Here is a 23,052-nt window from a genome sequence, read left to right as displayed (position 1 = left end):
GTTTAATCACACTGAATCCCTCTGAATAAAACGTACTTACAGACTTTTGAAAACACCTCTCTAGTTTCAATGTAAATAGCTGATCGAGCCAAACACCAAACAGATGAAGTAGCATCAAGTCATGGAAGAACACTCAATTTATTTATTGATGTGTATGTTATAGAATTTGTTATTTTTAAATTAAAATGTACATAGCAAACCTAAAGTTAGAATTCAAATAACGCAAATTGAGAATACATGGAAACTCTTTCAGGTATTAAATAAATTGCAAACCTGTTCAATCTCCCTGTCATTCTTACACCTGGGAGCATGCAGAAAAAAACCTGAAAGAGTAAAACTTTTGATACTTGACTGAAAAAAAAAAAAAACCCCACACCAAAAAGCCAACACATACATCATCATTAACTTCTAGACATTTTTACCTCTGTTAGCAGCCTGAACGTATGCCACGATAGGAAGCAGAAACTCTTTTGTTTCAATTAAAAAGCTACGTGTAAGATTTTTATTTTAATCATGTTTCTACTTGCCATGAAGATTCGCCATCTCAAGTAGCATTTATGTACAACATAATCACTTGGCTTTAGCAGACAGTGGCTTAAAAAGTAAGGAAAAAAAAAAGGCAAAAAGAAAGAGAACAGGAGAGAAAACAGAACATCTCTTGTACCTAAACAGACAGTATTCTCAATAGCATCTTTGAGACATATTACCGATGTGCAGGATTTCACCGTAAATTATTTTGTGCAGAATATTACTTAATGGAACACATAAAAATATTTTGTTGCATTTGTAGAAGTCCAAAAGATTTACTAACCCCCATGTTATTGATTTGGTGCTTTAATTATTTACATAAATGGAACGTACAACACTTTATTTGCACTCTGCCATTTACAGACTTGACATGCCCTAGAATGCGCCTGCTGACAGCAGAAGTTGCTCATCCAACTACAGATTTCTATTAAAACAAACTCCTTAGAATCTAAACAGGAATAATGGTTTTGTTGAATGTCCTACAAACAAAAGGCACAGTTAAACTACTGTTTGATGATACTCACAGTCTCTTCTTATCTATCACTCGCTTAACTCGGATGGCTCTTTGTTCAGAATATAGCTTACAGACTCCTGTTCAAGACAAGTAAACAAAATTTCAGGTTAGAAGAGCATGATTTCTTTCTTGGAAAATACAATCATTCCATTTTAGCCATTCAATAAATACTAAGTACTTTTTAAGTAATCTTCAATGAAGTCCAAGACAGCTGTTCTGTGCTCCTTTACCTGAGCAGACTGGACACCGCTGTGTGCTGAAATACAGAAGAAAGATAAAAGACAATCTTTTAACTTTTTACTTAGTTACACAGAAAGTTCCATTTTCAGTTGATATGCAAGTTATATTCAAAAGCCTATTAACGTTTTATATATATTAGTATTTATTTCAAACTAAGCGATATTTGAATATAGCTTCTGTAAAACAGCAAATCATTACAACAAAGCAAAAGCTGAAAGCAGCTATTGTTTTATGATACTTATATTATTGATTCGTTATATATGCCACTGAGTAATATTACATCATTTAAATTTCTAAACAAAAATAGATGTAACCAAGCTAAGCACAGCAAAACAGATCTTGACACTTAACTTGCTTAGAATATTGAACTTCTAACACTTTAAATTCTCCAGTGTACAAACTATGTAGAAATCTTTAGGATTTATTGTCACGCATTGTTTTAATTCACATATATTAATATTTCTTATTTTGATACTATGAAGTTCTCATGCATGACTGACTTTCAGTGACTCTGAATAATGCTATAACTGTGTTTAGATGGCATTTCAAAGCTGATGAAAATGTTTGGTATATTGATAACACATACACATATACAGAAAGTCAACTTAAAAATGGCAAAACAGAAGTTATCTCTACAACTCTCATAAAATAGTGTTGGAAAGATATGATTCCATACTCAAGTCATCAAAAATGCTGTTACTTTACCAGGACTCTATTAAAGTTAATTAATTATCTCAAATGTGGAAAGATTATACTTGTAATACCTTACAGGTGGATGAGCTAGAAAGACACAGTCATTGAATTTAGTGAGCTTTGGTTCAGGCGTCTGTGCCACAGTGTTAAATTACTATTCAAGTAGTAAATATTTAAGACTATCTTTTTTTACACTTGCTAATTTGTGCATTTGAACAAATAAATAAAATTCTATGCTCTTGCTTCTCCTTCCACTAACATTAAAGAAAATTTACAGTACTAATCAGTCAATGGAATTACACAGGTGCAAACAGCAAGGCAATGAGACTTCACCAATCTCTCTTGCAAAAAGCATTTCATGTTCACCATCCAATATTCAGTATTCTATTAGCCTTTATCAATGACTAAGAAAAGACATTTAAGAATTGCTCAGTTTACCTTCTGTTCTCAGCTGATGAATGGCATCGGCACATGTCCTCATAAATATCTGAGCATCTTGATCTATCTGATCGCGCTCTGTATCTGTCATCCTCACATACTCAGACATAATATGGCTGAGAAACAAGACAAACTATCACTTAAGAAATCCCCAACATAAAGTCAACAATTACACAACTTAGACCTTCTTCCCACTCACCATCTCCACAGAAGCTTTTCTGCAATTCTGATTTTCACAGAAAAAGTAGTAAAAAGTACAATAACCATCTCTGATACAAATGCCACTTCTATAAAACTGTGGAGTTTTTTAAAACTTTTTTGACTAGTAAAAGATGTAGAAAAAGCAATATATCCTATCATCTTCTACATAACCAAATACTGAGCAGATAAGAAAATACTAGAAAAATATATCATTAACCTCAGTACGTCTTCCAGTGAAGCATGTTTCAATTCTAAAAACATGAAAACAAGTAGGATAAAGGAACAGCTCAAGTGTTGAAAGTAGTACAAAAAATTGGAACTTATTTTACTTAAATGTATGTCTTCATTATCCTAAACACAGACCTTCATTTTTAAAGTAGCTGTACTATGAGATCTGTGAATTCAAACCAGACTAAAGAATAATACTGGAAAATAATGTACATATTTAATATCAAGTCAATTATAAGATTTATTAAAATCTCTTTCCATTTTTTATTTCTATTTTAGATGACACATTATGTATTTAATGTTTTCTAATACGATGAATATATCTTTTTGTTACAGAATTAATAAAAATGGAGGCCTGTCAGTAAAATATTAACACACTGTAGATAATCACCAGAAAAGCATACCATATAAAGATATTTAACAGTTTCCACAGCCACAGGTGACAGGATGATAAAACTTTGCTACAGCAGCTCATCCTATGCTCATCCTGGGTTTCCTGGTGATAGTCATCAATTTTAAATCAGACTTATAAACACATATGAAAAAAGCTGCCTCAAACACGTTTGATTTTTTACTAACAGTGTAACTAGTAGTGATATGGTGATATACTGAGGATAATTGTAACACTTTCAACACTGGGAAACAAGTTGTTCAGTTACTTTTCATAGTTGCTAACACAAAAATACCGTAGATTAAGTTCTTAAATAGGGATTTCGCAGCTTCAGAGGTAGCAAAATGCAGCTTAATCCAGTTTAAAAAAAAAGAGAATACTTTTCTTTTTATAACTGCTTACAGCTTACGTAGTGCCTGGTACCAGCACTTTTGAATAAAAGCTCGTCAAGCCACTCGGAGTTTCAACACTGCCAACTTGGAGAAATTACATGAAGAATTTGAGTAAGGAATGGTCAGAAGCTCTTTGTTGCAGCAGGAACAATTATCTGAACCCACAGAGCATGGGGAACAGCTGATGAGGGAACAGTTCTTCAGAAAGCCATCTGGGATCATACTGGATCATAAACCAAACATAACAACAACATGTTGTTGCATTTAAAAAAAGTCATCATTACAACGGAAGGCGTCAATACTGTATAATCCATTACGAATGAAAGGCAGTCTCTGCTATGCCTAGCTTTGGGCAAGGCCTCAGCCAGAGTTTTGTTTCATTTCAGCACCTCACTGCAACACCAACTGGGACAGTGTCCAAAGGAAAGGAAAAAGTATGATCAAAGAGAACTCATATGAAAAACCAAATACACTGTAATTGTTGATCTAGAAGAGACTGAGAAAAAACAAAATAAGTTAATGTAAAAAAAAAATTCTAGTAGCATGGATAAGGAAACAGGAAAAAGCAGGAGGGAGAATATGGAATCTCCATTGAAAGAAATACTTAAAAGCAAGCAAAATACGGTGGTAGAATGACCTAGTCATTCTCTTTCTGAACGTGTCAGCCACACTCCTTCCAGCCTATCATTTCTATGATCCTATTTTGCTGGCAAAGCACAAGGAACCAGAGCTGATGCAGGCATTACACCAGCTTTTGAAATTAGTAACTCTTTCTGCTGGTGCATAAAATATTTTCTGCTTACTGATTCAATAAAGACACCAAATCAAGCAGAAAAACTTGATTTTTCTCCAACAACATATTACAAGAGAGAGAAAGAAGCAATAAGCTGAAATTAATCAGTTCTAAAATACTGATATGTACTGTTTTAGTAGAGATATACGCAACTTATTACCTGCAGCTATTGCATTACTAATATATACATAAATGGTCACACACACACATGTAAGTGTGTAGGTATATGCACATATGTACATGTATGTATAACTTTAGTTGTAAATACAGTAGACATTTTAAAATTTCTTCCCTTTGGGCATCTAGTATGTTTTAAATTATTTTATGTTTAACTACTAAATTTAAACATCATTTACTATGTTTCACGTACTTTTATTTACTGCCTTTTTCCATCCAAATGCTGTCTGACATAAATCCAAATTAAAAACCCGTCTACTCAAATGACAAAACATTCCACAGCAACATATTTAGAACTTTTTTTTTTTTTTTAAGTCTATGGGGAAGCTTCAGCTACTAGAACAGGCAGTACAAGCATACCCAAAACAATATTTTCAGTTTTGCAAAATATTGCTGAGAAATTCCAGAATACTGCTACGAAAAATTATTATTTCTAAAATGTGATATATGAGCTTTGTACACTCAAAAGAGAAGATAAATAATTTGAAAGTAATTCCCTGGAGAACAAGAAAGTACTACATGCTCTTCCATGAAGAAAGTTCTTACATATCAGCTACATCTTTTACTATCTTAGTATAACACACAAAGCCTTGCCTTTTGTATAAACGTGGTTAAGTCAAAACAAGAAAGCAGTCTGGCATTGTACGGAAACCAGTAAGACACTATTTTTAGAGTCCTTTAACGGCGACTTCTTTTATGGTTAAGCCAAAGCAACACTCTCCACGAAACACAGAGGTAGCACTCAGTGATATTCTATTAGGTGGCAAACATGTAATTGATCTATTGCCCCAGCTTTCCTGGAGAGATGAATGCTAGGTCAAGAGGCATAATTACTGGCCACCAACATTATTAAGACAAAGATAGTTTGTTAAGAATTTTTTCAAAGTATATTATTTGCAATAAACAACATATGAAATGTTCAAACACTTAACTGTACAGAAGGACCACAGAAACATGTGATGAAGACACAACAGATGCCACCCATCCAGCCTTTCCTGTGGAAAAAGCATCCTTTCTACTCAGACCCAATCTACACTACACTGATGAACTACATAAGAATCTCTGCAGTTCCAAAAGAAAATAAATTTGATGTGTGAAGATCCCAGATGGAAAGCTCTTCTCTCAAAGATTTTCCTTTTAAGTATGAGGTGTTCTGTGGTTAAAAATCTAGAAGTCTCCAATTTCCAATGTCTGATTAAAACAGTAGGAATAACTACTGGTCTTTAAACTGTCTAAACCTTGAAAGATCCTTCAGGTAAACTGGAGGCTGTGGAGGAATCCCAAGAGGACCATTTCAAGCTTCCAAGCGTTAGGGAACTACAGCTAGTTCCTTGACTATATTTAACACAAACATACAAACTGTCTTGGTGGTTCAATGACCAAAACCAGGCAAGAGTCGATGATGAAAAGCAAATGCACAAGGTGTTCACAGATGAAACAGACAATTTAGCAAAGACTGAAGACAGGATCTCACACAGCACAGTGCAGAAAGCAACGTAGGAATGCACGTAGCAAATGGAGAGGAAGAACACATAGAACGTATAGCACTCTTACGCTAAAAATGGGAAGGTAAGTAACAATCCTCATCTAAAGGAATGATCACAGTTTGCTTCATCAGCAAAAAAAAAAAAGCACCCACACACTACTAACATCTCCAGGAACCAAAAGTTCCTGCCTTCTGCTCTCCAGGAAGAGCAACCAACTTGTTCTGCTGGAAACAGTTTATGACCAAAGGGAGATGAAAGAAACAGCCACCTACCCTTACAGCTAATTCTCTACAGAACTGAAAAAAGGAAAGGTACTATTCATTTTTCTGTTATGGCAACACAAATGAGAAATTATTCCACTAAAGTCAATAAAGTCTTATCAGCATATCACTTATGAGAGAAGAATCCAGTATTCAGACCTCAGAGAGTCAGGAAGGGGCTGCAAGTGGGGTTTTCTGGTGTGTGTTTTTTTGTTTTGGTTTGGTTTTTTTAAGGTGTTGTTCATCACTAATCAAAGATACACGTTAGCCAAATGCAACATTGCTGGCAAAGTCCTTAAGTATTCTTCCTCAGAGTCCTCCAATTTAGCAGGGATGATTTTCTAATATGTAAATGTCTGGTATTTACCAGATTTACTGATCAATTGAAAATTACTTTTGTGATTATCAAGTAAACTTAAACAATAAGTTAATTGATTCTGTTTTAAGGAAGAGTCCTTGGTTCTTTTTCTTATACATTGCCTCAAGGACTACACTCCATATGTGCTTTCTAAACACCACTCTGAAGCTTAATAAGCCTACTTTAAAAAGCTGTGCTGAAGTCCTTGAGATAAACCATAAACTGGATATGAACAAATATCCAAATACTTAAAAACAGCAATGGTAAACAGTATTGTCAGAGCATTTTCCAATAGGAACTAATTAATTTTCAAGTATTCTGAGATGTCCTAAAGTATTTCTTGATTGTTGAGTTTCACTTCTTTCCAAAGATTCTCAGAGAGAGACTGCAGCTAATAACATCACAAGTGACAGCTCAGAGACAGCTTCTATTAGCAGGAACAGCGACGACGCAATGTCCCACGATTTACCTACATGTTTCTTATAAAACACCCTGCCGCTGAATGTGTTCACTGATCATGAGTATGATACCCAAAGGGCTGCATTAGGTTTGAAATGTGTATATGAAGCCAGCAAGAAAGTAATTAAAGTTATTTAAGTTCTTTTTCTTTAAGACAGGGCTCTAATGTTAAACAAAAGCAATGGTACATATAAAGCTACTGGTCCTTGCCTTAGTAGGTCTAACCAATAATAATGAGTCACTCACACCATTTGCTACTCAGTGTTTTCATTATTTATTATTTTTCCTTAAAATGTGCGTTGTAGAGAAAGGCCAAGTTTTTTCTATCTTTGCCATAGATTTTGAGAGGAATACAATACCCAATTTTTAAGGCAAATGACAAGACATAACCACACACTTGGAGAGAAGCTTGAAGAAGGAGCTTCTATATGTGCCCCTCTGTAAATCAGAGTTTCCTGATGGGCCCATTTCAAGTTTCTTTCCATCGTAACTCATGCTGTCAGTGGATGAGGATGCCACAATCTCCAGTACTGCTGAGGCTCTCAGAAGTTCTATCCAGAGGACAGAATCACAGTAGACAGGATAAAACAGGCAAGGCGGCAAAACAGAAAAGTTCCTTATCACAGAAAGCTGAAAACCAAGGTGGAAGAGAAAGCAAATGCATCCTGATAAACAGGAGAGGATAAAGATGCAATTGCTTGTAAGTCAGGAAGCTTAGATCACTGCATCACTAGTTTCATATGTTTTGCTATTCGCACATCTTATAGCTAACAGTCAAATCAGGAAGAAAAAAGGTGAATAAGCAATTATTAATGCTTGAGCTTTTTGGACTCAATTTAGGTATCTGAGTTAAATCTTTCAAGTTTGATAAAATGGGTCAGGGCCTTAGTTTCAATTAACCCTTCTTTCAGTCGTCTTTCTCACTGCTAAAAATCTTCCTCTAAATATGAATTAAAGACATCCCCTCCGCAGCAGGATATTTTCTGTATGCCAAAATAAAAGCTATATTATTAAAAAAATTATAGTCTACAAAAGTAAGGTCAAAGAAGTAAAGAAGAACCTGGATGTAACACATTATGAAGAAGTTTTAAAAGGCATACAATAATCCAACTTGGTAATTCAAAAGCTGAATTTCACCAACACATCGTGCTATAGTTGGAAAAACAAATAGCAAGATCAACAAAATACAGAGTAGTCAAATTTAATGAAGAAAATTAAGCCTCCTACATAAATTCCAGGACAGCCCTTTAGCATTAAGTTTTTAAAAAATTTTCCCCATAGCTTAAGTATTGAAGAGTTTTTAAAACTGCTGTCTTGAATAAGGTGCTTGCTAAGATTGTAAGACAGACAGCACGGATGCTACGATTCTCCTTGCATCCACAAAGTAGAACAGCATAAGCAATCTAGCATGGAATTTGACAGTACTATCTCTTTTAAGTTTGACCATTAAGGACAGGATCAATTGCAATCACAGATGATATTTAGAGGATTATTTTACAGTTTAATAACAGAAATGGCACTTCTTTTTCCCTCCTCTTAGTTAATACCTCGGGGGGGGGTGTAGTGAAAATCACTGAGAACTACCATGATAACTGGTTAAGAGAGTTTACAAAAAGAACATTTAAAACTTTTAGAAACCAAAACCAGATTTTTACTCCTCTTATCACTTCAATTTTATGCACAATTTACTGCTAATAAAATACAAGTAGTACCCAAAATTTAACTGCTACTGACTGTTTGCTCTTATTGCAGTTATTTGCAGTTTCTCAGCCTGTGCATCCACATGAAGTTTTCACACAGTAAAAACAGTTATTTCAGTATTAAATTGGGAGCTCCACCTAGTGTTGTTCACGGCCTATTCCAACAGGAATTGAAAAGCACAGAGATAGTCATAACACAGAGCTGTATGCTACTTTTGCTTGCTGCTTGGAAAAGCAGTTCCATGTTCACCTTGCACACAGAACTGACACCCACACTCCTGAGCTTCATTTTCACCGGCACTGACCATGAACAGCTCTCATGGTGTTACACTTCTAAAATATGCCAAAATATTGTTTTGTTGTTGTTGCTCCATTTCTGAAACAACAAAATACTGCTTTTAAAGTCTCAAGGAGACAAAAAGAGGTGCCAGCATTCTTCTGGCAACTTCCTTAGGCCCACAGTTTGATACTGCTGATTGTATAGTATTGTTATTACTGTGACAGACCCTTTCAGGCCTAGAAATTTTTACTCAGAAAGACTGTTCCTCCAACATGGACCGAGCCCAAGGAACAGCAGATGGCTCATCTATTCCTACTGTCTTCTCCTGGGGGATGGATATCTGTCTGGATAACGTTCCTATTTGCTATCTGTGATGCCTTTTGGAGAAGGGTGTTAAACTGACTTGGGACTCAGTGTCTTCAACCCAAGATGACTTCAGACTGCGTTTTCTCTACCTTGATCACAGCAACAGCTCAGCTTTAGTCAAGGGTTGTGGCACAATCAGAATGCAGACAGCGCTGACTCACCTCATGCAATACTGCAGCTATGTTGAGGGACTGAAGAAACACAACACAGCAAATTGTGAAGTTTCAGAAGATCCTTTAAAGCAAAAGCTTACCCAGTGTTTCATTTGGTTATACACCCCACCCACAAAAAAAAACAACTAAGTGGGTTGTGTGTTTCTCAGCTGACTGAAAAAAAAGATGTTTAGTTGTTTTAAGTGATATTCCTCTTCTCCAAGAAGGTCATTGCCACAATGCTCCACCTTTGCCACCACAAGAACAACTTGCTGATATTCCTCCTTAAAGTGGAAACTTCACTTGGTAGAAATTCATCATGGCATCTTTATAAAGAGTGCATCCCAGTTTTTTAATGTATCCTATTTGGGATGCATTCTGTATTGCACACACTGTACATTCTTCCAATTTTGCATAAGGTTGGAATTTTAAAAGTTTGGTTTTGACCCACAAATCTCAAAATAAAATGGTGTCCCGGAACCCTGGAGAACACCTCTTTCCCTATGCATAACCAGGATGGCAGATCAATCCGCTTTAAAAGACAGTGTGACGAACACCAGGCAGTTTTGGTGAGCATTTTTCCCCACACAAATATATTTCTCCGAAAGACAGCACTCACTGTCTGTTATGTTATACTGCTTATTTTTTATCTTGGACGTACCTATAGACTGAGAAGGGAGGAAAGGAATCATTAGTTAGATAATGTGGAGTCTGCGCTATGAAAACATGCAGAGAATATCTACTTTTTTTCAAACAAATATTTATAGCCATCATAACTGTGTCACAAAGCCATTTCTACAATACGAAATAAAATAAACTGGTGATTAGTTCAGCTGGAACTGTTAAACTTCTATTTACAAAAGCAAAATTAGTTAAGTGGAGATACCTATGAAGTACTTTCTATTTCTGGAATGAAATAATGTGCAACCTATAATATGACTACTAAATCTGCACATAATGAGTTTCATTAAAAAGCAAGTTTTCCGTTTCTCAAATGATATGATCATTTGTACTCAGTTCACCAAAACACAAGTTATTTTTTAAGATTATTTTATTCTTCAACTTAAGTAAATTACAGTAAGCCGTTTAATAAGCAATCTACATTCTGGCTTTAGACATTATGCCTATAGATCTTTTAGCAGTTCACTTCATAAAGCTGAAAATACATAAATCTATTTAAACACAACACACACTTACCTATAAGCATTAATGTAATCTTTTCTGTGCTGCAGAAGAAAATCTTTCAGCTTTCCAATATGAGAAATCTAAATGAACAGAAACAATAATTAAACTTCAGTTAGATAACTGATTACTTTTACATTTAAAGTTCAGTATTCCACACTTCAAACATGAATTTGTAAAATTACTTGTTCTGTCATTAAACAGAATCATAAAATTTATTCTTTTATATCAGAATTTCCACATTTTGCAAGCAATACATAAAAATAATCTTAAAAATATCTGTTGTATGAAAGTATAACTCAGAAAAGTAGCAAAAATACATGTTTTCTATCCAAAAAGCGTAAGCTAAACACTAAAGACTACTAAATACATTAAATACAACTACAATATTAAACATTTAGAATATAAATTCATTACAGAAGATCACACAAGAAAGTTTTAAACATTTCACTGATGAGATATGATACAAATATTCAAGTTCAATTATTAGAACTTGTAGAGTAAGGTGCTATCCCTCTTCTTTCTATTTTTGCCATAACAGAGTGACCAGTTTGTGCTCAAACTAAAGTAGTATCTCTATCATCTGATAGTCAGATTTTTATCGTAAGTTTTGACAGAGTATACATTCCTACCAAATTTCTATTTCTGGATTTCCACTTCACTGTGGACACATTTTACTATAAATCCATTTAATTTGCTTTATCAAACGTCTTTACAAAGATCCTTTGAAAATATGCAAAAAAACCTCCTAAAAATCTGAAAGAACTTTGCAAACTTTAGTCTGATTTAAAAGATTTGGTGTAGCACAAAACACTGCTTATTCTAGAGAATGGAGGAACTACAGAAATCTAGTTTAACTGGCCACAGAAATGAGATGACTACCAATATGACTTCTTTGGCAGGTCTTGAAGGAGACATGATGGAGTGGAGAAAGGGGTGAATTCTATACATTAGTGGTATACATTTTCAAGAGGGAGGCAGGGGGAACCTTTCTAAAGCATATTCTCAAATATTCATTAGTAATTCAGTGTAAAATGCATGCAAGGAATTTTACAAAACAATAGTTGTTTGAGTTTACAAATACAATAAATGCAGTTTACTCCATGTATATGGGAAAAAGCATCAGAAGCTGTTCAAGTCTTAAAATCCTATTTTCATGCAAATGTTCCTTGTAATTAAACAAACAAAAAAACCACAGACAAAGAACACAGAATAGTTTGGATAAATAGAAGATTAATTCCCCCAATTATTTTTTTTTTCAAAAGATCAGCAGCTCTTTGAAAAAAAGTAGGAGGAAAAAAATAGACTTAGTAAGACTGCAGTGATTTGTAAAACCAGAAATAAGTGTTTCCTTGTGCAAATAAATACGCATACATTTCCCTATTATTATTTGCTCCGTTACATCGTTACTACAACTCACTGTATTGGACAAGAATTTTCCCAGTTTTCATGTTTAAAGTTTTCCATGCGATTAAGATCATAGAAAATTTCACACCATTCACAGCAATCTAAGTCCTGTTAGTACCTCCAGTAGATCCAAAGTTTCCTAAAGTCTGTTAGCACTGTCATAAGCAATAAGGGAAATACTGATATCTCTGCAAGATCAAGGAGGCACAAAGAATAGGCTAAACCATTCTACAGATGTTCCTTCTCATGGCCACTGGAATTTATTTTTTGTGTACTGATCTCTTTCTCAGCTCAGACTTGGTATGTCATGAAATTTGCTGAATAGGTAAATTAAGCTTGACTATGAAAGCAAAAATTTAAAACAGTCATACAGTGTTTCAGTAGAACAATAATACTTAATAGGCAGAAAGAAAGTACTACAGAGGACAAAGAGTAGAAATGTAAAATAAGAAACACATTTAAAAACATTTACATTAATATGTGAACAAATGCTAAACCAGAAAATAGATTAGCAAAATTTTGTAAGTAATAAATCTTAATATTATTGCAATAGATACAATTTAGGAGTGATTAACAAGCAGAAAGAATCAGAATGACAAGCAAGAACACTGTCTTACAGTAATTAATTCATCTAGTCACAAAGAGCATTCTATTTAGGCTAAAATTGTCATCGTGTGTTTGAATTGCACTGACCCCACTTTGCCTCTCCTTCATTTGTAAAGCTATTTTCATGAATTTAGAATGACACCATTATGCCCATACTTGTATCAAGCTCCTAGTTCCCAAGATTTGCATCAGAAGTGAGACTTCTTGTTCTACTTTCCCTCAAATTCTAACAGCATCTTCTGCGACCCTGCACTGCTGCTGTTTCTCTCTTGCCTTTTCTTACTGTGTACTGCTCGCATAGTTTTGAATTTGATTTGTCATTACCGTATCAACAAAATGAAATAATTTTTACAAAAAAGGTCTCACTAGCATTAAAGGGAACGTGAATTTTATAAAAAAAGGTATTTTTTTTTGTACAATGGTTAATCTTCTGCAGACACAAAATACCCTGATTACACAAATATAAATCTTGAAGATATCTCCAGGGTCAACCTACAGTTGTTCTGGGGTTATCAGAGGCGCACTGTATGCTTTTTACAAAGTTACCAAGCTCCATCCCAAAGGTAATAAAGCATCTCCCTACTCCAACTGGATAGCTTTATTAGAATCCTGCTGCTCTTATAACGAATAAGAACCGTCGAATTTCCAGGTTTGCTGATTACCAACTTCTGTCTATCTGTTCCTGCTTCAAAACAGTGCTTTCCCTTAAAAGCTCTGCTTCCCTGCATGCGTGAGTTTATTGTCAATAATCCTATCTCCCTCTACCTTCTGTAGCCCCAGACAAACGATCCCAAGCTTTCAGCTTCTTCTCACAAGACAGTTCTGAAGTTGCCTAACCCATAACTTTCCTTTGCATTTGCCCCAGTTTACATCCATCCTTTTCTACTGCAGATGACTAGAAAGGCATTCACTGGCATCAGCTGTTTTAACTCAGCTGGAAATCTCTTTTCTCCACCATTTCCACTGATTAGTTTGGAGCTTATTCTTTGTTTCGGTTTCCAAACGCATATTCTACTGCTGAATTTCATTCTTCTCCCCACAACTCCAAAGTCATTCAGCACTTGCCATAACATATCACGCTCCTTGCTTTCAGCATTCCCTCATCAGTAAATTTTACCAATTCATCTTACCTTTTGCATTCTCCAAAATACGAACAATACTAAACAAGAGGAGTTTTTAAATCAATCCCAAAGTAATTCCACTACTAACCTCTCTTCAGCCAACACTTCCTTCAACACCGAAGCATTGCTTCTGCTTATTCATGTTATTCAGTCAATACTGTCTCTGCTCATCTCCTCCAGACTTCCTTTCAGCACTTTAGCAAACACTTTACCATCAGACACCAGGCCTTCTTAACAAAGCAAAAGCAGCATCAAGTTGGTTAGGCACATCTTATTTTTTAGTACAACGTAAATTATACTGCATTGTATCTTGCTTTCTATTTATCTTTTTCTCCTTAAAAACTTTTCTGAAGCTTGGACCACTTCTGGGTCGGACCCTGCTGATACTGTTATTAGGTCCCCTCTGCTGACTTAATTACAGGCATTAAGTTTTCTGCCCTCTGATCAAATGGTACCATCTTCAGTTCAATGTATTCTCATTAAAAATAGCTGCCTTCAGAACCTGGGATTTCTCAAATCTACTGTGTCTGAACTCAACCCAGAGATTATCCGATAACCACAATTTGACTGCATTAAAGTTCTGAGATTTTTGTACCAATTTCCAGTTCCATGCTCTGGTTCCAAGCACCTATCTTGCTTTTTACCCTGCTGGCTTTTTCCTTATTAATTTAGTCTGGAGACCATGCCTAAACTATTCTTAATTTATACTCCAGCTGCATGACGAATCCCCTTTTTAGCTAATTCTCTTTTTATTTACATAGCTAAAGAATATTTTAACAGCGTTAACTCATTGTTAATTTTGCCAAACTTGATTTTATTTCTAGAAAGCCTTCCTTTCTGCAAAAGTTTTCTTGGCTGGTCAGTCTCTCTTTGTCTTTCCTCCCCTGCTTCATATTGCTCCAGGCTGATTTTTTGTATCTTTTCTAATTAATCATCAAGTACACTTAGAACAATTTTAAATCCCACTTTCATTTCAGCATATCTATTTTTTCCCACTCCATTTACCTATCCATCATAACTGCAACTTCTTATTTGCTGTATATGCCCGTTTTCAAAACAATTACACCACCAGTTGACATAGCCTTTGAAAGGACAGATGAAAGCAATCTGAGATGAAGCACAAGCACATCTGAGTATTGGCCTTCTGTCATGGTTCCCATTCTTTGCCTCTGGAAATTAGCTTTCTTCTCCGAGAGTCTGGAACAGAGAAATAAGCCTCTCCTTCAACCTTGAAATAAACCTTGAAATAATTCCTTTTTTTCCCCTGAAGGGATAGGACGACTTAAGAGAAATGTCCTTCATAGTTGCAGCACTCTTGCACTACATGCAGACTAAACTTATCTTATGGGGAAGAATACTACTGAATTTCCAGAAATTACATTTTTATAAGAATCATGGGGAAAAAAAAAATACATTTCCTCCCAGTATTGCCAGCACCAGTTATATTGCCATACTAACAGCACGTTCTCGAGCTTCTGTTCACTACCATGGAGGGTTATGTTCTTTCTGACAATGAAGATCGCTTACAAAACTGCAAGCTCTTCCTCTTCTCTTCCCATTCCCACTGGCATTGCCTTGAGGGTCAATACCACACACCAAAATGGCTTTTTTAAAGTTACTCTTCTGGAAATGGGGGATAATACTGTTTAAGACCAAATATAAAGAATTGTTTTCTTTTATTTCAGCTCCACAAATACCTGCATCAGCACATGGAAGAGCAGAAGCTGGAGAGCACCAGTAAGGAACTTCCCAAAAGACTCATCTGCCACGAAAGGAGGTATATTTAAATACAACTTAAGAAACTTTACAGGATAACCTCCTGAGCTCAGATACCAAAGCTAGAGACTCCAGGTGTTATTCACAAACTTCCAAGTGTAGTTCTGATCATGAAAACCCAATTGATTCTCCACAGTGAAGCAACAGCCGTTTTCCACTGGGTGGCAACAAAAGCATCAGCATCACGCAAGTAAAAAAAGCTCTATAAATTCACGTTAAAGCCTGTAATGTAACTTTTTAATAGTTACTTCACGTTCCAGTTTGCACTTTAAAAAGTTTATCTTCATTGTAAACTACCTCTTTAAGGCACATATTCATGTTTTGTTGCCACTGTAGGTTTTTTTAAACAACTCTTATTAAAACATAAAAGCAAATATTGCATATAATGGAGGTCGAACACAAAAGGAAGCTGTGAATGGCTGCCATCTGCTACCACAGGTGGCATGCACAGCTCTGTTTATTACTTGGGGCCTTCACTAGAAATGGTAGATGTTCTTATGATTTTAGAGCATGGTATATTTTTGAGCAAGCAGAGAAACAGGAAAGCATTGCCTCCAAAGCACATCTTCAAAAGACGCATATACTTTATAACACAGACGCTGACTCTGCTTCCTTCAGTATCTTAGCAATACGTACAACATTTCTCTCCACTCCCAACAAAGAATTGATCACTCATGAAACAGTAGGTTCCAATTTGCATACGTTTAACCCACTGCAAGAAGCAGCAGCATTGTTTACGATTAAAGTGATTGGAGTAAGTTCCCGTGACTTATTGTAGGGAGAATTCGACAGCACTGAATAGTCATTTTCATTGAACAAAACCAGCATTTTATCAAGTTTACTCTTCCATTAGAACAATAAGCAACTATTTATTACAATATAAAACTGATTGTTACACTTCACACTAAATTGCCACTCTGAATTTTTAAAAGATGTACTTTGTTAAAGGAAGTTTAAAAAAATACTCAAAATCAAAACACAGTGGAAAGGCTCTTGCAAAAGTCATAAGAGACACAGCATTTACTGTTGATTCAGCAGCACTGACAAGCACTGTTGATGGAAGTGTCTTATTAACCACAAAAATTAAAAAAAAAAAATCATATATTTAATTTTTCAGTATCTCCAAAGGCCTGATGTTCAAATGTCTTACCTAAATAGACCTACATAAATCCCATCTACAGATTCATTAAAAGGTGACATTCTACAATCTCCTCTGCAATGAGCAGAAAATTTAGGATTGTTGTAATGTTGATATCTGGACACTTATGACATTTTTAATTCTAAACGTGCAGTCAACCTAAACACACTAACTGCCTATTCTGGAAGAAATTAAGATTTTCAATCAGACATTAGGTGATATACAGGGACTGCATGTTTCCGACCAAAAAAAGTACAGTTTCAGTACTAGGAGACAGAGTAATTGGTGTAAGAACATAAGCTTGGTTTTATTACAAAAAAAAATTGTTTCCAATATCTAAACTATATTAAAAAAAAAGAGGAAATTTTCCATGGTTGCTGCATGTAATGAAGGCAAGCATTTTCAGAAATCTGGAATAAAACCCAAACAGAACAGATACTATAAACAGAAACCCGATTTATTTTAAATAAAATTAACATCGTGGACTCTTACGTAAACTATTGCAGTTGGGAAAGACCAGTTAGAAAAGTTTTGGTGCATAAATTACTCCTATGGAGAAGTTTTCCACTACAAACTACCTTTGATTAGACAAGAGTTATGAACTTTTTAAAAAAAAAAAAAAAAAAAACACAACACATGAAAGGCCAGATCCCACACAGCTTCCTTCTAGGTTATATTTTAAGCACTGTCAGCCCATTGAATTCACCCAGGCTCCTGCAGGATATTGCGTAAGAAGAGATAAGCTTTTGTTTTTAAAATATTATCAGCCTGGATTCTACACTTCAAAACCTGGAACCTTCAAAAGGCGAAATGATACAGTTCCCTGATACGGTGCCATGCAACAAAGATTAAACCAATTGAATTAAACCAAAGATTACATCCAGAGCTGAAGCTTTAGCTCTGAATTTAAAAGCGGGAAAACTGTTATTTAGAGGGGGTTGGATGGTGAATTATTCGCAGGCCATGAGGTGGAGCTGTCCTACCAAAATTCACCGCCGAGAAGCACTGGCTGCCTCCAAGCGTCAGCTGGCCGGTTTTCAGCTGATTTGTCTCTTGGGGGGATACATTTGGTTTAGGTTTCCCCAGCAAACGTGAAAGTTTCTAAAATAGGTCATGCAGATCAATTGCTCTCGTAATTTGAAACCCGAAAGAGCAAATAATATCTAAACTGCGGCGTGGGGGTGGCCCGTCGCTGGAAGCGGGGACCAGGAGGCGAGGAGACAGCCAGCCTGGCTACCTCTAATCTCGGGAAAATTGTGACTTTGTTCAGTTTCTGCTTTACATCAGCACATACGTTACAGCAGCAGCAACGGGCAGGGAAACATTTTAATTGCATTTTATTAGTAGTCTTGCTTTCAGAGCAAAGGAATTAACACAACCAAGAATGGGGGTGTTGTATCAATAAAATGTGGGGTACATGGGATAAGAACACTCAAAATTTAATTAACTAAGAGCCATGAAAGTGAAGATTGAGGCATTTTGACTCTTCAAGGTAAAGATGGTATAAAATTTTAAAATATTTTAAAAACATGTAACGTTATCAGTATTATTCTAATTTAAAATAACACAATATTGTTTTGTAAAACCAAAGTAAAGTTTGAAGAAATCACTGCAAAAAAATTCCGTTAGCCATTGTGGGATATTGGAAGATAAAATCTGTTTGCAGAATATCGCAGGCAGTATTCATTGATCATTAACAAACCAATTAAGAAAGCTCCAAACTGCAGTGAGAAGTAAAGCCAACTTCCTACCACATGGTCTGGAGCAGAAAATGCTTCCTTTTGCTTAACATCAAACTGGCAAAAAGGAAAAAGTAAAAAAGCACTACCTTGCACAGTAAGGAAAAAAAATCAGCTTGCTTCTAAAGGAAATATTTTTTGTTTTTTAATTCCTTATTTACTTCGCATATATTTATAAATACCGCCTATGGTTCAAAACTTTCCTCTTCTTGATTTTTGCTACTATCAGTTCACATCTGAAATACTTAGTCTCTAAAGTGCACTTCAGATTTGCACTTGGTTATTCTGATCTTTTTTTATTGACAGTTTATTATACAAAGTGGAAAATTTGGTAGTAAATAACTCATGATCAGCCTAAAAGCCTCACATTTCACCTTAACATGATTTCTTTAAAAATAGTCCAGAGTTTGTATAAAATTTGGTCAAGTGCATGATGAAGAGGTTATTTTTGGAATTTTGTGACACAATTGCAAACCATTTTTCATTCAAGACTCTTCTAATAAGAGTAAAGCAAAATTAAGACATAACAGTTCAAAAACTCCAGTTCCCCACTGATCACAGTAAAGACTGAAAGTATCCAGTATTTACCACTGGATTTAGGTTTTACTGGTGTGTTATTCAGGGGTGGGGTTGCTCTATGTTTTAAAAATGTGTATGGGACCTACAGCAAACTCCAGCTGTATAGAAAAATTATTTTGAAGCCACATAATTTTTTTTTTTTTAAGACTGAAATTACCCTAAAGCATGTTGTATATTCTTAAAACCATTTCAATTCTTTGTATTTCAGGTATTTACAAATACAGAAAAAAAAATTATTGGATAATTACTTATAAACAGTGCATTTCATTTCTGAACTAGAAAACTGCAATACATGTAGAGTTTAAGACAAAGAGATCTGTGTTAATTTTGTCGCTGTTTTCTTAGGTCTTGTGGAAACACAATGGTTTGATAACCTGCATGTACAGAAGCACATCTAAAGATTCTGAAAATGGTCTGTAGAGGGTCAACTGGAACATAACGTGACCTCCAGAAAAAAATAACGGTAGGCTTTCTTAAATGTAACATCATGCTAAATGTCTAACCAGTCTTCATTTATTCTCTGTGGCAGCAAATACTTCAAACGGAGGGGGAAAAAAAAAAAAAGAAAAAAGCAACATCTGATTTTAATAAAACACTATTTCCCTTTTTCTTGTTTATTGTCCAAGTATAATCATAACTTTCTTTAACATTTATATTTTTTACACAATCATCCAAAACCTCATTGACTAAAATATAAACCCCACAACAATTGTGGGGAATGTTTTGGTTGAGAGATAAAAGTAAATTGGTCAAAATACATATTTGCAATAATTGGCCTTTACCATTGCTGTTCAAAACGCTCCATTTACAATCTTTCAGTAACTACATTCAACTTTGTGTCTTTCTGTGAGATATTTCTCTTGTCCCTTGTTCTCACAGTCTGAACTCGTTTAGTGCTATGTTTTCTTGACTCATAGATGTTTTACTATATAAAAGTATTTCCAGTCTCATTTAACAGACATACAGTAATACAAAGTCACTCTGTCTGATCATCATTATGGAATTCAGAATCCAAGTTTTTGCAGCGCAATTCACAGTTACACATGCATGTGCTTCACTTTGGGACTAAACAGAACCCACTTCAGCAGAAGCCATCCCAGGGCACCAGAGCAGTTCAGCCCACGGCACCAGCTGTGCCGACACGCTCTCTGCTGAAGCTGTGGCCTCCCTTACACACGCTGCAGTCCCACGCTCCTCTGCCAGGCCCTTTTCATTCAGAGTTCTACATTTTTGGTGTATTTACACTAACATACCTATACAGTGATGCAGCACGAACTGACACGGCCCTTACTCCGTCTCAGAATCCTACCACTGTGTCAAACATGATTCAGGGGGACAAGCACCATTCTGTTTCAGAGTTCAAGTATTTTTATGGATTTTCATCATCAGTACAATAGTGTTGTTACTGCAAAAATCCTTTTGTTATGTTCCAACACCTTCATTTGTATTATGCAGATGAAACATTCCTTTAGTGGTTGCTCTAACATTTATGCCAAATAGTAAGTTTCTCCCCCATTACAACACTGGACCGGATCAAAAAAATACCCAGTTGAAAACAAGAAGTTTATGATTCTTTATCTAATAACACATATAGATCAGGCACAAAAGCAAATAAATAAATACACTGGAAAGGAGCTAATTCTGTACACATTAAGATTTTGATCAAAGTGCTTTATGGTGGTATCAGCAGAAAAATTAAGACAAAGGGTGCTTCCCCGCACCCCCCACCCCATGTAACAGGAAACCCCAGGACCTGGACCATCTGCTCTAAATCTTAGGAACTTACTGGGCCCTGGTCATTGTAAGTCCTTACGTGGCTGATGCGGAGTGACGCACTGATACAGGCTATTTGTATCTTCAGTAAATCTAGACAATGCTTCTCAATCAGGCACGCAGATCCCTTCTGAGCTCCCCCCCCCCTTCAAATGGACTGCTTTGCTGCATTTTCTGAGCAAGCTACTATTCCTCTGTGGTAGCACCTAGGAATCACAAACAAACAAACAAACAAAATTCTTCCTCCATCCCTGGGGGAAAATAACTCTTCTCCACTAGTCCTTATAATGGGAAGAATATCAGCTAAACGGAGATGAGGAAAAAAACAGTAGCAAGGGAAAAAAAAAAAAAAAAAAGGACAATCCAGGATAATCCTTTTAATAAACGTTGGGGACCTAACAGGGATACTAACAGTCTGAAATCCAGTCTGCTAATATTATCCTGTTCCCTCCACCCAGCCACTTTCTAAGAAATAGAAATGCCTTATAAAATGGTAATTAAGGCCAACTATGACAGGTTCTCAACTCTACAGCAAGGGCTAGAAGTTTATCAGAGCACAAGCTGGCCTAAAAACATCACTGAGAACAAAGGCACCTTACTTTGTCCCCACTCAAGAATCTTCTGACATGACCGCAATCCAGCTGTAATGCCTGAGAAAAATCTCTCCCTTCACAGTTCATCACTCTGTTGTATTTCTGTTAAGTTCACTGCCAAATGACCACCAACTTCCCAAGGTAATGTATGGTGTGGCACAAAAAACTGTCTCTAGACCCCTGCATTTGTTCACCACAAAATGCTACTCGTGTTGGTTTTGATCTCCCTAAGGGTATTTGCCAACTGGTTTGGCCTATGAAAACAAATGTGCCCCCCCCCGCATGGGGGAGTATAACTTCTACTTGGAAAAATTCCAGTAGATAGTCACGTAGAAATTTCTCCTGAGAAAGTGCTTGCAGAATTTGGGACCAATAGGCTTCAGCTGTAATTAAAAGGGAAATCAATGCTATTCTTTTGCACCTGAGTAATGCTGACAGTTCAAAAGTATATTTTTAATCACTGAAAGCAGAAACTCCTGACAAGAATTTAAGTTGTGAAGTAAGGCACTTTTCCTTTCTCACTTTTTCTCAGCCATGAACCTCAGTAAGATTTTTTAAATGTCTATTTCCTGTAATTTTGGTAATTTTAGAGTATAATTATTTTTACATTTTTATGACGCCTTTGGGGTATCATTACAAATATTTTTTAAGCATTTAAACTTAGAAAAATAAAATTAAGTAATAGCTTCTCTTAAGGAGAGACTGTCAGCCCTATTCTGAATAAACAATCCCTTTTAAAAGCAATCTAGAGATTTATATCCTCTGTAACCAAAGAAATTAATCTTGAGTTTAAACAAAATAGAGTAAAACATAATTTATTTAATGAAAATCAGAACACTGCTATTGCAAATGAAAGTTGGGTTTCTGGTTTTTTAATTCAACAGAGAGCTTTGTATGCAGTCGTAAGATTTTACTTGATGGGCTACTTCTTACAACTTAATCATACTCAACCAATTTGAACAATGCATTCAGATTTCTGAGTATTTTAATTTTACTTGGGATAGACGTCAATCAGTTAGAAAAGAGTTAAAGACTTTTCAGATTAAAAAAAAAGAGTTGAAGTTAAATGCAAGAAACATATTTAATGATAAGAGCAATCTGCCATGACATTGTGAAGCCAACAAGATGACAGCACAAGAATTCTTATGAGTTTTTCATATAAAAGTTTAGGAATAGCAGAGAATTAAAAAAAGCACAAACTGAGAAACCATTTTTATACATCAACATAGTTAAAAAAAATTACATTCTGTCCAGAAAAAACAGTGTTTCCTATAGACTATTTACAAAGTTGCATGAAACATTTGAGCATGCAGACCCTCAAAACCAATGATAATGCATAAAGAACTTCTAGTTTAAAATATTTAAAGCTCAGTTCAGTAAAAGCTAAAAGATCATCAGTATTTGCTGTACTTTCAAAAAGAAAAGAACTTGAAGTTCACATGAGGAAACATTGATATGCTTCACAATATACCATCAAAACA

At 35.5% G+C, this 23,052-nt stretch overlaps 1 protein-coding gene across 2 annotated transcripts in view; it reads right to left on the bottom strand.

The window, feature by feature from the left end:
• The window catches only part of STX18 (syntaxin 18), a 68,723-nt gene that overhangs the window by 22,069 nt on the left and 23,602 nt on the right, over positions 1–23,052 (bottom strand). For both annotated transcript variants that reach the window (XM_075420524.1, XM_075420525.1), the window contains exons 2-5: positions 10,855–10,922; positions 2,414–2,529; positions 1,221–1,298; positions 1,053–1,119 (exon numbers count right to left, since the gene is read on the bottom strand). In XM_075420524.1, the coding sequence (XP_075276639.1) occupies positions 1,053–1,119; positions 1,221–1,298; positions 2,414–2,529; positions 10,855–10,922 (329 nt within the window). The remainder of the gene's footprint in view (positions 1–1,052; positions 1,120–1,220; positions 1,299–2,413; positions 2,530–10,854; positions 10,923–23,052) is intronic.

The sequence above is a fragment of the Opisthocomus hoazin genome, chromosome 5, assembly GCF_030867145.1.
Source record: "Opisthocomus hoazin isolate bOpiHoa1 chromosome 5, bOpiHoa1.hap1, whole genome shotgun sequence".
In the NCBI taxonomy this organism is placed as follows: Eukaryota; Metazoa; Chordata; class Aves; order Opisthocomiformes; family Opisthocomidae; genus Opisthocomus; species Opisthocomus hoazin.
The sequence above is the reverse complement of the archived record's forward strand: the minus strand, read 5'-3'. Positions and strand labels throughout refer to the sequence as shown.